Source organism: Echiichthys vipera (assembly GCF_963691815.1).
Source record: "Echiichthys vipera genome assembly, chromosome: 3".
Taxonomy (NCBI): domain Eukaryota; kingdom Metazoa; phylum Chordata; class Actinopteri; order Perciformes; family Trachinidae; genus Echiichthys; species Echiichthys vipera.
In genome coordinates, this window is record NC_139828.1 from 12,484,690 (window position 1) to 12,498,396 (window position 13,707).

General features: G+C 39.6%; 1 protein-coding gene across 2 annotated transcripts; it reads right to left on the bottom strand.

Moving 5' to 3' along the window:
* Positions 1–1,292: 1,292 nt before the first annotated feature.
* hdgfl2 (HDGF like 2) lies at positions 1,293–12,748 on the bottom strand. 2 transcript variants are annotated; one of them, XM_083940476.1, is made up of 16 exons: positions 12,553–12,748; positions 11,059–11,135; positions 10,348–10,489; positions 9,740–9,922; positions 9,218–9,340; positions 8,999–9,067; positions 8,516–8,696; positions 8,277–8,361; positions 6,123–6,420; positions 5,864–5,997; positions 5,448–5,515; positions 5,192–5,262; positions 4,988–5,089; positions 4,455–4,608; positions 4,263–4,380; positions 1,293–2,352 (listed from the first exon to the last, which is right to left on the bottom strand). In XM_083940476.1, exons 1-16 carry the CDS (start codon positions 12,622–12,624, stop codon positions 2,253–2,255), a joined length of 1,977 nt encoding a protein of 658 aa, XP_083796602.1. In that variant the 5' UTR covers positions 12,625–12,748; the 3' UTR covers positions 1,293–2,252. The 2 variants fall into 2 exon arrangements, with proteins under 2 accessions (XP_083796602.1, XP_083796601.1); XM_083940475.1 differs by having other exon boundaries at positions 8,516–8,699; positions 12,553–12,747.
* Positions 12,749–13,707: the final 959 nt, after the last annotated feature.

Consider the following 13,707-nt stretch of genomic DNA (forward strand, 5'->3'; position numbering starts at 1 on the left):
GACTTGAGTATTATGCGAGACTCTCATATGGGAGTCAGTGGAATTAAAGGTCCAGTACAGCATTCAGGACAGAATAGCACACCGTTTTAATTAAAACAACAAAAACAAGCTTTATTTAATAGAAAAAAAAGACACTGTCAGTCCAGTCAGCTGAGTATATAAGATTACTGTAAATGTAGTAAACAGGGGCGATTCTAGAGTCTGTTGGGGGCAAAAATTCAGAGGGGCCCCCCTTGAACCAGCGTTCATCACCATTACCGTATTTTTTTTGTTTGTTTTTTATGGTTTGGCTGTTCCTTCGACTTATACTCAGGTCCAACTTATATATTAAAATATATAATTCACCTTTTTCGTTATTTTTACACTGACAGCCGCGAGAGGGCGCTCTAGGCTTATGTGCCAGTATCTGCTTCTCCTATTACTCCGGTACCAATGAAAATGTCAACATCGACTTAAAAAGACAACTGAGAAGACTGAACACAAATGCCCCGAAAAAGAAAATCCTATTCTGCAGATTACAAGCTGCAAGTAGTTAAATATGCAACCGAAAACGTTAATCGAACAGCAGAAAGAAAGTTTGGAGCGAGCAAGAAACTTATGAGGGACAGGCGAAAAGAGGAGCATACTCTAAACTGCAACGAAGAAAACAAAAAAAAGCTAAACACGGGCTGAAAGCTAGATGGCCACAGCGAGAGGGACAAGTTCACAAACGGGTGCTTGAACAACATGCTGTCGGGAGAGGCTTGTCAACGGTGCAGTTACGTCTTCACGACCAGGAAGTTGCCAAGGCGATGGAAACAAATTACTTTGCGGGAAGACCTTCTTGGAGTTAACGCTTCATGCATCCCCCAGAAAATGCAACTTATACATGTTTTTTTCTTCTTCTTAATTTCGCATTTTCTAGCTGGTGCGACTTATACACTTTGAAAACAAACAAATAAATAATCACCAATAAAACAAAACCAGAACAGTAAAAACTTGGGTGGAGTCAGGTGGGGCCCCGTGAGGCTGTTCAGGTCTCCCACTGTTATTGCAAACTTTGTCATTATCACTGCTGTAGTTTAAAGTTCGTCAGCCTCGCTTCTGGTAGTACCAGGAAACCACAAAGAACCAACTATATGTTGATGGAATTGTTGATAAAAACACTTTTACACAAGCAAATTAATAAAAATAAAGATTTACACAAGAAATGAGATAGAAACAAAACCATGCTGAGATTTTTATTCAAGTCTCAACTAAGTGATAGAAATGCTTTACCAATTTACATAGCACTAAAAACACCTGTTGTATGCATATGACAGGAAAATGTCAAAATAGGTTGCGGCTACATGAGATCTCAATAGCTTTTAAGGGCAGTTTTCAATCTGTACATTTATTCCATTTATTACGTAAGTTACTTAAAGCAGACACTATGGGGAGACGAGAGTGCAAGGTGTTTTAACTCCACAGCAATTATTATTTTAGACAAAACTTTTAAGCAAATATTTGCAAACAAGGCTATAAAAAAGTAGGTGGACCTCAGTTGTAAAATAGTTTTAAGTGACTCAATTAATGGCTTTACATTTCAAACTAGATTAACTGGATCGAGACCAGATAATTAAAAAAAAATACTTAACATAAGACTCACAAATAGTACTTCACCACTCTCACAATGTCATACACACAGACAAGAGGCCTATGTGATGTTTCGTAGGCTTTATAAAAAATGAAGCAACAGATGGAAGGGCGGCACATAAATCTTTCAAGCGAAAAAGTTAACGTCATGGCTCCAATTTCCCACGAGAATCACTGGGGTTTCATCTCGTACTACCCCAGGTTAAATTCCGGTTAGAAGTGCTAAAAATGTAATCATTCACTATACATACGGTAGGATAGACCAAACGTAAGAGTTCATGTGGTAGAATCAACAAAGTAGCCAGTAGCAGAAGTACAGGGTGATGATCGAGGACGGGCCGAGTGTTGTATAAAAGAAAAAGTACATTTTCAGAAGTAAAAGGATTTCGCGCAGCGCCACAAACTATCATACTAATAAGCTTTCCTTTTTGTTGTGGTAATGGACCAAACGGTTTGAGCAACAGTGCCTTCTGGTTTGATATCATTGTAGTACAAAATGTCCAAAACATCAACATTGACGTAACAGATACTGTAGGAAATGCTGGGTGTGTGTTGCAATGTTGGAGCACTGTATGACATCAAACAAAGAGGCCACCATCTTTAGCACTTGGTCCACTGCAGTGGTGGTTGAGGGTCTTTCAGCTCTCTATAGCAGGTGGTTCCCTCTCTGCAGAAATGGAGTTGTCTGCTTCTTCATACGAGTGAAGCGGTTGTTCAGCAGGGCTGTCTGGACTCCGTCTGAACAGAAAGTACATTATCAGTGAGTCACAACCGCTGCTGTTCTTCAATTATGATTACCAGTATATTAAAAAGAGCATATGATCACATAAGCTTCATCGCGGTGCTGAGTGAAGACATAAAATGTTTCTGCTTATGCTGCGATCTAGTTACTTCAGAAGTCGGGAGCTCAGAACTGAGAATGACGTCACACCTGCTTTCCAGTTACGAGTCGGAAAACCATAAAACAGGGTGTGTATTCTGCACATAAACACAGCAGCAACATGTTAACAGAGAGTAGATGGACAGTATTGTGTGTATGACGCATTTAAAGTAGCCAAATTGGACCCCACAGTCTTTTTCAGCATGAATAAACATTAAATAATGACATCTAGACAGGTTTTTTGGGTGATCAACAGTCGCTAGCAGCCAGACATGGCTAACACTGAGTAGCTCCAGGCTGAGCGCTAAACCATCCAAAACGCTCTTTCAGCTAATATTGCTCAAAATAGCTCCAAACCTCTACAGTAGCATGATAACAGTCCCTACACATAAGAACTAACAACACAGTTAATGAACCCTGTGTTTATTAAACAGGACTGTTTCACAATGCTACAAGCCTTAGCAGTCGGCTCCAAACAAGTCGATTACTGAGTGCATTTGTTAGTCAACTAGTACTCTGCTACTGAAGAGGTTTGGTGCTATTTTGAATAAAATCAATATCAAAATCAATATCATGGTTTTTAAAAAAAGCCGTTTTGGATGCGTTTGGCACTCTGCCCCGAGCTACTCAGTGTTAGCCATGTCTGGCTGCTGGCGACTGTTAATTATAATTCTCTGTTAAAAGGTGATCACCCAAAAAACTTGTCTTGATGGCTTATTTGATGTATATTCATGCTGAAAAAGACCATGGGGTCCAATTTCGCCAGAGTTACACTTTAATGATACAGATCTGCTAATATACAGCGTTTCACTACAGCGACTGTGCATGATGGGAGCAGCCATGTTGGATTGGAAGTTCAACCGACTTTCCGAGGTAGAAATGGGACTTCAGGGGCTTTTCCAGTTGAAATTTGCGACCGGTAGCTTGGAAATTCGGACTTACCAGTTCCAATGGAAACACACCATTAAACCTAAATATTACATTTTTTCCAAGAAGAGTCTAGCAATGGGCACGATTTTTTTACAGATCCAATAATCGCATGAATTCCTCGAGGGGCTGTCGATTCCTTTAAGATGAAAAAAAAAAATGTTTACAACGCATTTTGCGTGTCCTAATAATAAGCGAGCATCTGACTTTTTCGTTGCATCAAAGCTCTCTGTTCACAGTAAACGGGGTTCGTACACATTTTCCAAGGTCAAATTTTTTCAAGCACTTTCAATGTTAATTTTCAAGACTTTCCAGCATCTTCGACTATGGTAAATTCCATATTTCTATGAATACATACGTATTTAAAAAAAGGATTATTTCACTTCTTTTATCAAGTCAAATGAGACGGTATTAAACTATAAACTAGAGTTGTGTCCCGTAATACCAGAGGGATCAGAAATTAAATTAAAAGTCTATTCTATAGCTATTTGTTGTGAAAGAACTGTGGATACAATTTCAAGCATTTTCAAGTACTTTATCCAAAATTCAAGCACTTTTCAAACCTTGAAAACACAACATTAAAATTCATAATTTTCAAGGATTTCAAGCCCCTGTACAAACCCTGAGTAAATCTGTTGAATATGGAAAAAATAAAGGTTGCGTTCCCTCATCAACCCCTCAAGTTCCTTTTAACGGAGAGTAGTGGATTACTCACACCCATCCCTAGAAGATTCCTGTGTTTTTTATTGTCCGTGAGTCCAGATCTTCTTTCATATCATGTTAGTTGCCTGCACGTTTACAATTACAAGTGGAGCAGAGATACTTGACATGGGACGTTCACCTGTTTGGACTTGAAGCAGTGTCGTCATTATTCTCCTCCTGAGCAGGTGACTTTGGATTTTCTTCTACCGCCATATCATCTTTTTTCTGTTCCGATTCCCCGTTCACTGGAGTGGAGTCTAGAAAATGCAAGTTTAGATTAAAATAAGATAAAAACCCAGATGGAGGCAAGATCCAAGGTGTGAGTTGTTACCTGTGTTTTGTGTTTCCTTCTCATCATCATCTTCCTTGTCCTCTGTTTGAGGTTTAGCTGTCACCTCCGGCTTTCCCACAAAGCGAAGTTTTAACTTGTTGTAGACCTCACTAGCTTTTTCCATCACTGCATTGCTGGCTTTATACCGCCTAATCTATATGGTCCATAAAACACACACACACAAAGTTGATTTAAATGACCAAAAAACAAAACAAGATAGGCGGATACTTAACATCTTGTAAATGCTCATTTGAGTGAATAAATAAAACAGTTAAATAAAAACTAGAGACGTCAAGTCAACTAGAGGTATTACAAAAAAACGTCAAATCGTTACATTTTACCATCTCTTAGTATATTATCCAACAATCATCAATAATGACTCTAATGCAGTATACGCTGCAACAACATGTACATAATTGCTTAAATTAGGACAACATGTCATGTATATCTTATCCATTATTTTAACTGTGGATTACCCTGACTGTCCTAATGCAAGGTGAGTACAAACGTGAAAAATTAGAAAGAAAATTCACCTTTTTTAGTGTTGCAATAACTTCCGCGTTCTTATGGAGGATCTGGCTGGTGACGGGCACAGCTGCAAGTTCATCCAGGGCTTGTAGACACCGTTCTATGTCCTAAGATCACACAAATACATTATTTCAGTTTTAATGCTGGTATAAAGAACACAGAAAGATGGGAAATTGTATTTAATCACAAATATATGAGTAGCCACTTACTGGGTTGTCCACTTTGAGTGCAAACTTTATATCAGTGTGGAGCTTCTGTAGCTTTTCTTCTGGTGTTGGCTCTGCATACGGACACACGCATTAAAAGTCAATGTTCTGTACTGAATTTCTATTTTCACAAAAACAGTAAAACATAATTAACCTTTTTGTGAATCTGTCTACCTGTCGCACGCGAACGTACGCAAATAAGTTTCCACCGAGGAATTACTGCTAATGAGCTGCAGTGAACAAAGTGAGTGTGACTGACCCTTCTTCTTTTCCACTTTCTTCTCTGGCGGCCTCTCTGGTTTACGTCTGGGTTTTTCAGGCTTAGACCTGAGAGAGAGAGAGAGAGAGAGAGAGAGCGAGACAGAGAGTGACAGACAGAGAGAGACAGACAGAGACAGAGAGAGACAGAGTGAGAGATCGAGAGAGAGAGAGAGAGAGAGAGAGAGAGAGAGCAAGACAGAGACAGACAGAGAGAGACAGAGAGAGAGGGAGACAGAGAGAGAGAGTGCGAGACAGAGAGAGAGAGAGTGACAGACAGAGAGAGAGAGAGAGAAAGAGAGACAGAGACAGAGGGAGAGCGAGAGAGGGAACTCTGTGATCTGTGTACATTAAATTTTAACGAGGGTCTTCTAATGAGGTTTGCATACCGTAGTCTGTTCCCCATTGTGCACTCACCTCGCTCTGGACTTCTCTTCTGTGCGTCTGGCTTTCTTCTCTTTCAGCTCTTTCTCCTTTCTTTCTTTTCTCTCCTTCTCTTTCTTTATTCTTGCCTTCTTCTGGTTGTCGGGCTTCTTGGATGACTTCTTATTCTATTGACGTGAAAAGCACAGGGAGTTGCATGTGTCAATGGCACTAAGAGTCACCTGCAGTCCTATTACTTTAAATAAAGAAAAATGTAATGTTAAAATTTTTTTTTTTAAGTCAGCGACTGTACCTCAGTCGGTGCTGGAGAATCAGAGTCCGAGGGTGCAGGGATCGGGGGTGGAGGGGGTTTCTTGGACTTCTTCAATGGGTGATCATCTACACCTTCATCTGAGCTACTGCTGCTGTTACTGTCGCTCCCTTTTTTACCTTTATCTTTGTCTTTTTTCTTTTGCTCGTCTTCCTCCTTCTCTCTCTCACGTAGCCTGCGGAGCTCCTCTGCCTCCTCCTTTTTCCGGCGCTCCTCCAGCTCTCGTCTGCGTTCCTCGTCTCGCTTCTTCCATTCACTGATGCGGTCGGTGTCACTGTCACTGTGAAAAAAACAGAGCAACCATTATTGCTGCATTTTACAACAAGCAATGCACCTTAGAATTCACATCACTATGATAAATATTGAATGATGTTTTTTCTTTTTTGTTCCCTTTCGCCATAGATCTTTAAAGATATATCTGTTTCATATTGTGATGAAATATTTACTATTGTGGACTCCAGGAAGAGTAGTTGCTGCCTTAGAAGTGGCTAATGGGGGTTGAAATAAATACATAAATAATATGTGGGGCATGAAGAAGAAGAAGAAGAAGAGCAGGCTGGTTATTCTGTACACACCACCAACATCTACTGTCGGTCGAGGGAGAATGATCCCTCCTCAGCTGCTCTTCTTGAAGTGTTGTATATTTTTCACCATTAAGGCTCAGTTCAAACAGAGCGCTGTTTACCAGCCTAGGTTGGCTGCTTAAAATGGTTGTCAGTGAGCTGAGCTTGTGGCGTGCTGCTTTTGCTTTGCTGAACGCATTGCACAGACGGGGGCAAGCATGAATTTAGAATATTTTCACTGCTGCACCTTGCTGTCAGACAGCGTTAACCTCCGGTTTCCACAGAAGTTTCCCGTCTCTCTATTTCAGCTGTTCAGTGTCCCTCTTCAAAAGTTCTTCTTCTGTGTACTCCGGCTCATAAAGGGATCCCTTTGTCTCACAGCGAATGGAATTTCATCATTGCTGTTATAATAACTCAGTTTTATTTTCTTGTATTTGTTTATTCCATAAACCTCGGGAAGTCTGACCCAAACAGCTGAACTGCACTTATGTGTAGCAAAACGTTGAGAAAATGTAGTGCCAAAGGAAAGGGACGGTTGATGGCATAAAAATATTCTAAATATAGCGTAAAATTAACAGATTTTTGGTGGGCCTTTTTTTAAGATGACCCAAGTACATTTGGATGCAGCCGCTGCCCCCGTCCACAGCAGCTTCTGTCGGTACTTCAGTCTGCTTCTCCAGACAGACGGCACGTTAACCGTCATCTACTGTAGGTAACACACCGACTTATAATCCCACTTCAAAAAAGCCGAACAATCCCTTTATTTGTCCCTATTGTCCAATCGGATTAACTGAGGCAGGCTTTTTGTGATGGCGATGAGAAAAAGTGATTGCGTACAGTAAAGCTGTAAAGATTAACGATGAATTGATTAGTTGTCAACTATTAAATTAATCACCCATTTTAATAATGGATTAATCCGTTTGAGTTATTATTTTTAAGAAAAAGAAAGTCATGATTCTCTGATTCCAGTTTCTTAAATGTGAATATATTCTGGTTTAGTTATTCCTACTGTTTATGACAACACACTGAATATCTTTGAGCTACTGACAAAAAAAGACATTTTAGAAAATCATCTTGGGATTTGGGACACACAGTTTGACATTTTCCTGTTTTCTGACATTTTATAGCCCAAAAAACCTTTTGAGAATATAATCTATTAGTTGTTTTTAAAAAAGGAAGTTGCAGCTTGTGTTAAGCTAACATAAGTGCCGTTTAAACATTGTTCTAAGGTAGCTGCAAGACATATTTGAACAACTTTAGAGCCTTTAACTACATTCTAATGTCAAGGTTTAATCTTATTTCACCCTGTAGTGTTGGAGAAATACAGACGGGAGTGGAAATATTTCTCAGTAACGCAAAAGCAGCAAGGTTTAAGCTTCACTCCTATTGAAAAACAATTACAGGAAGCTTCCCCGAAACACTGTCTGATCAGGACCTAAAAGTTTGTTCTTCCTCATCCAAAGTGAGGGTCAAAGGGCAGAGGGTGTTGCATATTGTACAGATTGTAAAGCCCCTTAAAGCAGGTTTGTGATTCGTGATATTGAGCTATATATTCAAAATTGACTTGACTGACCTATCACTGTCGGAGGAGGATGATGGTGCTCGTTTTGCCGGGGCTGGTTTGGGTTTCCGTGCACGAGGCTTTGGTGCAGGCTTCTCTGTAGTTGGGGGGGAAAAATAAGAATAGAGCAGATAAACATGAGCAAAATGAAGAGCATGAAATCTCCCATTTAATTTCAAACGACATTAATCTTTAGAATTTTAGATGAAGCTAAAATTGACCAATTCGATCTTAAACAAGACTGAGCCCACCTTTCTTGCGTGCCTGTGGGCCTTTCCGGGGAGGGGGATCTGAGTCGGACTCAGACTTTGAGCCAGAGTGGGATTCAGAGCCAGACAGAGCTGGTCGAGGCTTCTCGTCCTCCGAGTCGCTGTCTGCTGCTACTTTCTTCTCTGACCCTGAACCCGAGTCTGAGTCCGAGCCAGACGAAGCCTTCTGCAATATCACCGAGGAAACACGACAGAGTGGGAGATAAAAGGAAGAAATCAAAAACTGTCATTACAAAAAAAAACACTCAAGTGCTTTCAGTGTTTCCTCTTGGATCTTTCAGCAACTGAACGTCCGTCTTCAGAGCTGCTGTCCGCTCTCCTTCTGAGGGGAGTGTTGCAGAGGGACCATGTGGTGCGCTAGCTGGCTAAGTCCTGTCTCACATGTGGTCTAATAAACAGGGGGGACGCTGCAAAATGTACATAATGGAAACACTGACTTTATAATGTGCAGGTGTGATGGTTCACCTTTTTCTTCCCTCTGCCTCCTGCTTTCTTTCCACCTCGTCCACCAGCTTTCTTCTCTGGAGTAAAATCCTGTTGGAAGAAAACAAATGAGTAACATTTACGAGCTGTTGTGTATATGTGTGTGTGTGTGTGTGTGTGTGTGTGTGTGTGTGTGTGTGTGTGTGTGTGTGTGTGTGTGTGTGTGTGTGTGTGTGTGTGTGTGTGTGTGTGTCTCATTACCTGGTCACTGTTCTTGCCAGAGTCAGACTCTGAAGGTGTGGGTTCCTCTTCAGAGGGGGATCCACTCTCCTCTTCATCTCGGTCACTGGATAAGCCGCGAGCCTTTTTTGGAGGGGGAGGTCGCTAAAATAGAAAACACGGGCAAAATGTCAAGCTTGCGCTCAAGCCATACAGATGAGTTCCATATAATATTATCATCTCCGCCAGGGAGGTTATTTTCAGTGCATTTTTTTGTTTGTTTGTCAGGATTACGAAAAAACTACTGGCCTGATTTTCATAAAACTTGGTGGAAGAGTGTAGCATGGGCTAAGGAAGAACATTGCTATGAAAACTCCTGATATAAAAAAGAAAGCTACCAGTAATAAGTGGTCTTTTCTTGGTTCCTCATGATTTAATTCTTACATAAACAAAGGAAATATCTAAGCATTGCTATTTGTTGATTTATTTACCAAATCACTAAAAAGACAGTTTAGTTTAAGCAGTGATTTATCTCAGTTGAGGGTGAAATTAGACTTCACTTACCTTGGCAGGTGGAGGCTTTCGCTTCACTCCTCCGCCCTTTCCTTGGTCTTCGCTCCCAGAATCGGAGTCAACCTCACTTACTGAGTCTACTTTCTGAGGTATGGGGGCTGCTTCTTCCTCATCCTCATCCTCATCACTTCCTCCTCCGGCATTGTTGCCCTCGCTGTCGGATGAGCTGGCTGGCTGCAGACGAACCGTGATAAGAAGATTAATACACATTTAGTGACATTTTAGGTTTCTGTGAAAGTTCACCTTTGACAGTGAAATTTAACATGAGGACAGAGATGCAGCAAAGTTCCCTGGTCAGAATTGAACAATGATGTTGCAGTAAGCATCACACCTTAAACTGCTGGGCATCAGGATGCCCTAATCTGATCTGCAGCATTTTCAAAAGACAAGACAAGGAGAGTTAATTTGTACCTTTCAACAACCAGAAAATTAAAAGTGCTTCAAAAGTTACTGTCTAGATCTGCATGTGAGCTCTAAAACAATGGAAATAAAAGTCACAGAAATCCAAAGTCTACATTTACAGTATCTTTATGAATATGAGGTAATGTTGAATTATGGATGCTTTAGAATTTCATATTTCTGATATCAGGGTAACTTACGACAGGTGGGGCGCTGTAGGAGGCATGTGGATTGTTCTGGATCTCCCATAAACCTTCATTGAATCCCTTCCTTTTGTTGGGTTTTCCATAACGTTCGCTGTACTTTTCATATGGAAAAAGATCCTTTGCTGCAAGAAATGCTCTGCGAAACAGCAAGATGAAAGGAAATGTGACTGTGCCCGATGTTATCATTAAAGAACAGGTTTATTAGGTTTGTTTTACACTGAGATTCCAGAAGAGCAGGATGTGCCACCTAGTGATGGATTAATATACTGCAGGTGCCATGTTGTCATCCGATGGTGTCTGATGCCAGAGCAGACACATAAACACAGCTCTCAAAAACATATTGCACACTCAAGACTGATAAGAGTCAAAGGTTAACAGTGAACCTCCAGAAAATAATTCATCTTAAAAGAGGAGACTGACAAGTAACTGTGTAAAAGTAGGGATTTGTGTTTTTGTCTCATATCACTGCTCTCAAAGAGGATATCATGTGTGTCATGAGTCTAAATTTAAAACTGGCACAGCAAATTCAACTATGCATGACAAAAAAAACCTATCTGTACTTCTGTCAATAAATTTCAGCCAATGTTGTAATCAAATTTGCTCCTTTCAAATGGTTAATTAAAACTAAATGCATTAGCAGTTAACTATGTTTAAACAAGTCTGAGCATATCTGTGACTGAGTTACAGTTACAGTACTGTACTCACGTTTCATGTGTCCCAAAGAAGAAAATTGGGATTTTATTAGGAGGTGGTTTCACTGCCCCGTCAGCCACATCTTCAATCTGCAAGCAAGGAAGGAAGACTCAAGTAAAAACCCAAACCAAAAGTTCCTGCCTGTTAAAAGGAAGGTTTTCGTTGCCACGGTGCACAAAAGGTTGCTCGATAAATATTGTATATGGATATTATTATTTTTATAGAAATTACAACTTGCTGCTGCTTGTGGAGGAATTGTTGGGTCTCAGTAAATAATATAAAAATCATAGTGTGGTCTAGACATAGTCCATATGTACAGTGTCTTGAGATAACCTTTGTTATGATTTGACACTGTAAATAAAATCCAATTGAATATAGATATTATTATTATTATTATTATAGATATTACGACTTACTGCTGCTAATGGAGGAATTGTTGGGTCTCTGTAAATCATAAATAAGTCATCGAGAGAGATCTAGACCTACTCTATATGTAAAGTGTCTTGAGATAAGGTTTGTCATTATTTGGCACTGTCAATACAGTTGAATGAATATAGATATTATCATAATTACTATTATAGATATTGTGACTTGCAGCTGCTCATAAATGAGTTGTTGGGTCTCTGTAAACATTCTAAAAACCATAGTGTGGTCAAGACCTGCTCGATATGTAAAGTGTGTTAAGATAACTTTTGTTATGATCAGGCACTGAAAATAAAATCCAATTTAATTGAATATAGATATTATTATTATTATTATTATAGATATTGTGACTTGCTGCTGCTCATGGAGGAATTGCCAGGTCTCCGTAAATAATATATAGATCTTAGTGTGGTCAAGACCTGCTCTATATGTAAAGTGTATTAAGATAGCATTTGTTATGATTAGGCACTATGAATAAAATAAAATTGAATTGAATATCGATATTATTATTATTATTATTATCATTTTTATTATTATAGATATTGTGACTTGCTGCTGCTCATGAAGGAATTGTCGGGTCTCTGTAAATAATATATGAATCATAGTTTGGTCTAGACTAGTTCTATATGTAAAGTGTATTAAGATAACTTTTGTTTTGATGATTTTAAATAAAATTGAACTGAATTGAGTTTGGTTGTTCTGAAAAACAAAAACATTGCAGACTTTTAACTGATTTAAATTGCATGGATATGTGCATGGATAATTTGAGAGGAGGGCCTTTCTTACGTAGAAAGAAAAATGCAATTACATCTCAAACGTCATTTCTAAAATAACGTTAGCGTCGCTGCTCTACGTTTCCATGCAGATTAGGCCAACATCATCTCATGCAAATTGCACCGCTGGTTCACAGTCTGCGGGGGCCTGGAGCACATCCTGACACAAATATGAAGTTATGCATGTATGAGATAGGTGTCCGTGTTAGACAGCGCCGAGGATACACACAGAAGCTTCTCCAGAGTCCCATGCAGAGCAGCTCATCCCCTCCTCCGCCCCTCCGGCTCTCTGCTAACGTTAGTCTCTTACCCGGGCTGGCCAGTGGGGGTACCCCTTCATTTTAGCGAACACCAGGTCTCCGGGCTGGAAGTTGTGCGGCATTGTCCCCGCTCCTCAGTGCAGCCGCGGTTGAAAACACTTCGGCTGCGTGGCCCTTTCTGCTTCTCTCCTCGTTTCGGCTTTTTTTTCAGGGCGACACGAAACCTGGAAACGATGGGAGTTAGCCAGCAAGCTAACAGTAACACTAACGCTAGCGCGAGAAGAAACGGCCGAGGGAAGATAGCGACGACGCGCACAACACTTCCGGTGAAAGAACGTCTAGACTTCAAAATAAAAGACTTTCTACTCGATATTTTTAAAAGAAAGAGTGTTCTCAAGAAAATAAACTCTTTCTTGTAATCAAACGGAAATGCATTATATTTATTTATAAATATTTGTATTATTAATTTATTATTTTATAATAAAAAATGTATAAACCACTTGTTACATCTACAAATGTGTTAAAATTCAGTTATACATTTTAGTGATAGACCGATACATCAGCTGGCCGATATTATATTATTATTATTTTATATTTGTGTTTTTTATGTGTATTGGTATTCAATTCAATTCAATTCAAAAAACTTTATTTGTCCCCGGGGGGGCAATTCCGGGCACACAGAGCAGCAAATAACGTCAGTGCACCTATACAAAAACATTTTAACCTTTCAACAAAATGAAGTGTAAAAGAAGAATAAGTGTCAGGATGTCAGTGTGTTAGTACAGATTAGAATCCAGTCACAGAGTTATGGTATCGACGGATGCAGGCTGCTGCTAGTTTTTTCCTGGCATTATTTACAGACAGGTTTCCACACGCAGCTCCTTGTTACTGGAGAGGCCTTTTTTTTTAGTTCAATAAATGTTCCTTTTTTAAAATTGAGACTCGTAACATTTGTTATCATCATTGTGTAATTTTTAAGCTGTAAATTGAGGGAACAAAAGTAGTATCGGCTTAAGAAAATTTGCAGTCCGTATTAGTCATCGGCTAAGGCTGATGAAAAAAAAATAAATTGGTATCGACATTGGACCTAAAAAAATCCATATCAGCCGATCCCTAATACATTTCAGAAATGCTTTCAGGTGTTACTGACTTAACCCGTAACAACTTTATTTAGTTTAATATAAGATAAGATAATCCTTTATCAG

Excerpts from the sequence above, each read along its gene's own strand:
- hdgfl2 (XM_083940475.1), bottom strand. The coding sequence starts at position 12,624 with ATGCCGCACAACTTCCAGCCCGGAGACCTGGTGTTCGCTAAAATGAAG. Across the intron at positions 4,609-4,987 it reads TTATTGCAACACTAAAAAAG|ATTAGGCGGTATAAAGCCAG; the intron begins GTGAATTTTCTT and ends TGGACCATATAG. Across the intron at positions 2,353-4,262 it reads ACTGCTTCAAGTCCAAACAG|ACGGAGTCCAGACAGCCCTG; the intron begins GTGAACGTCCCA and ends CTTTCTGTTCAG.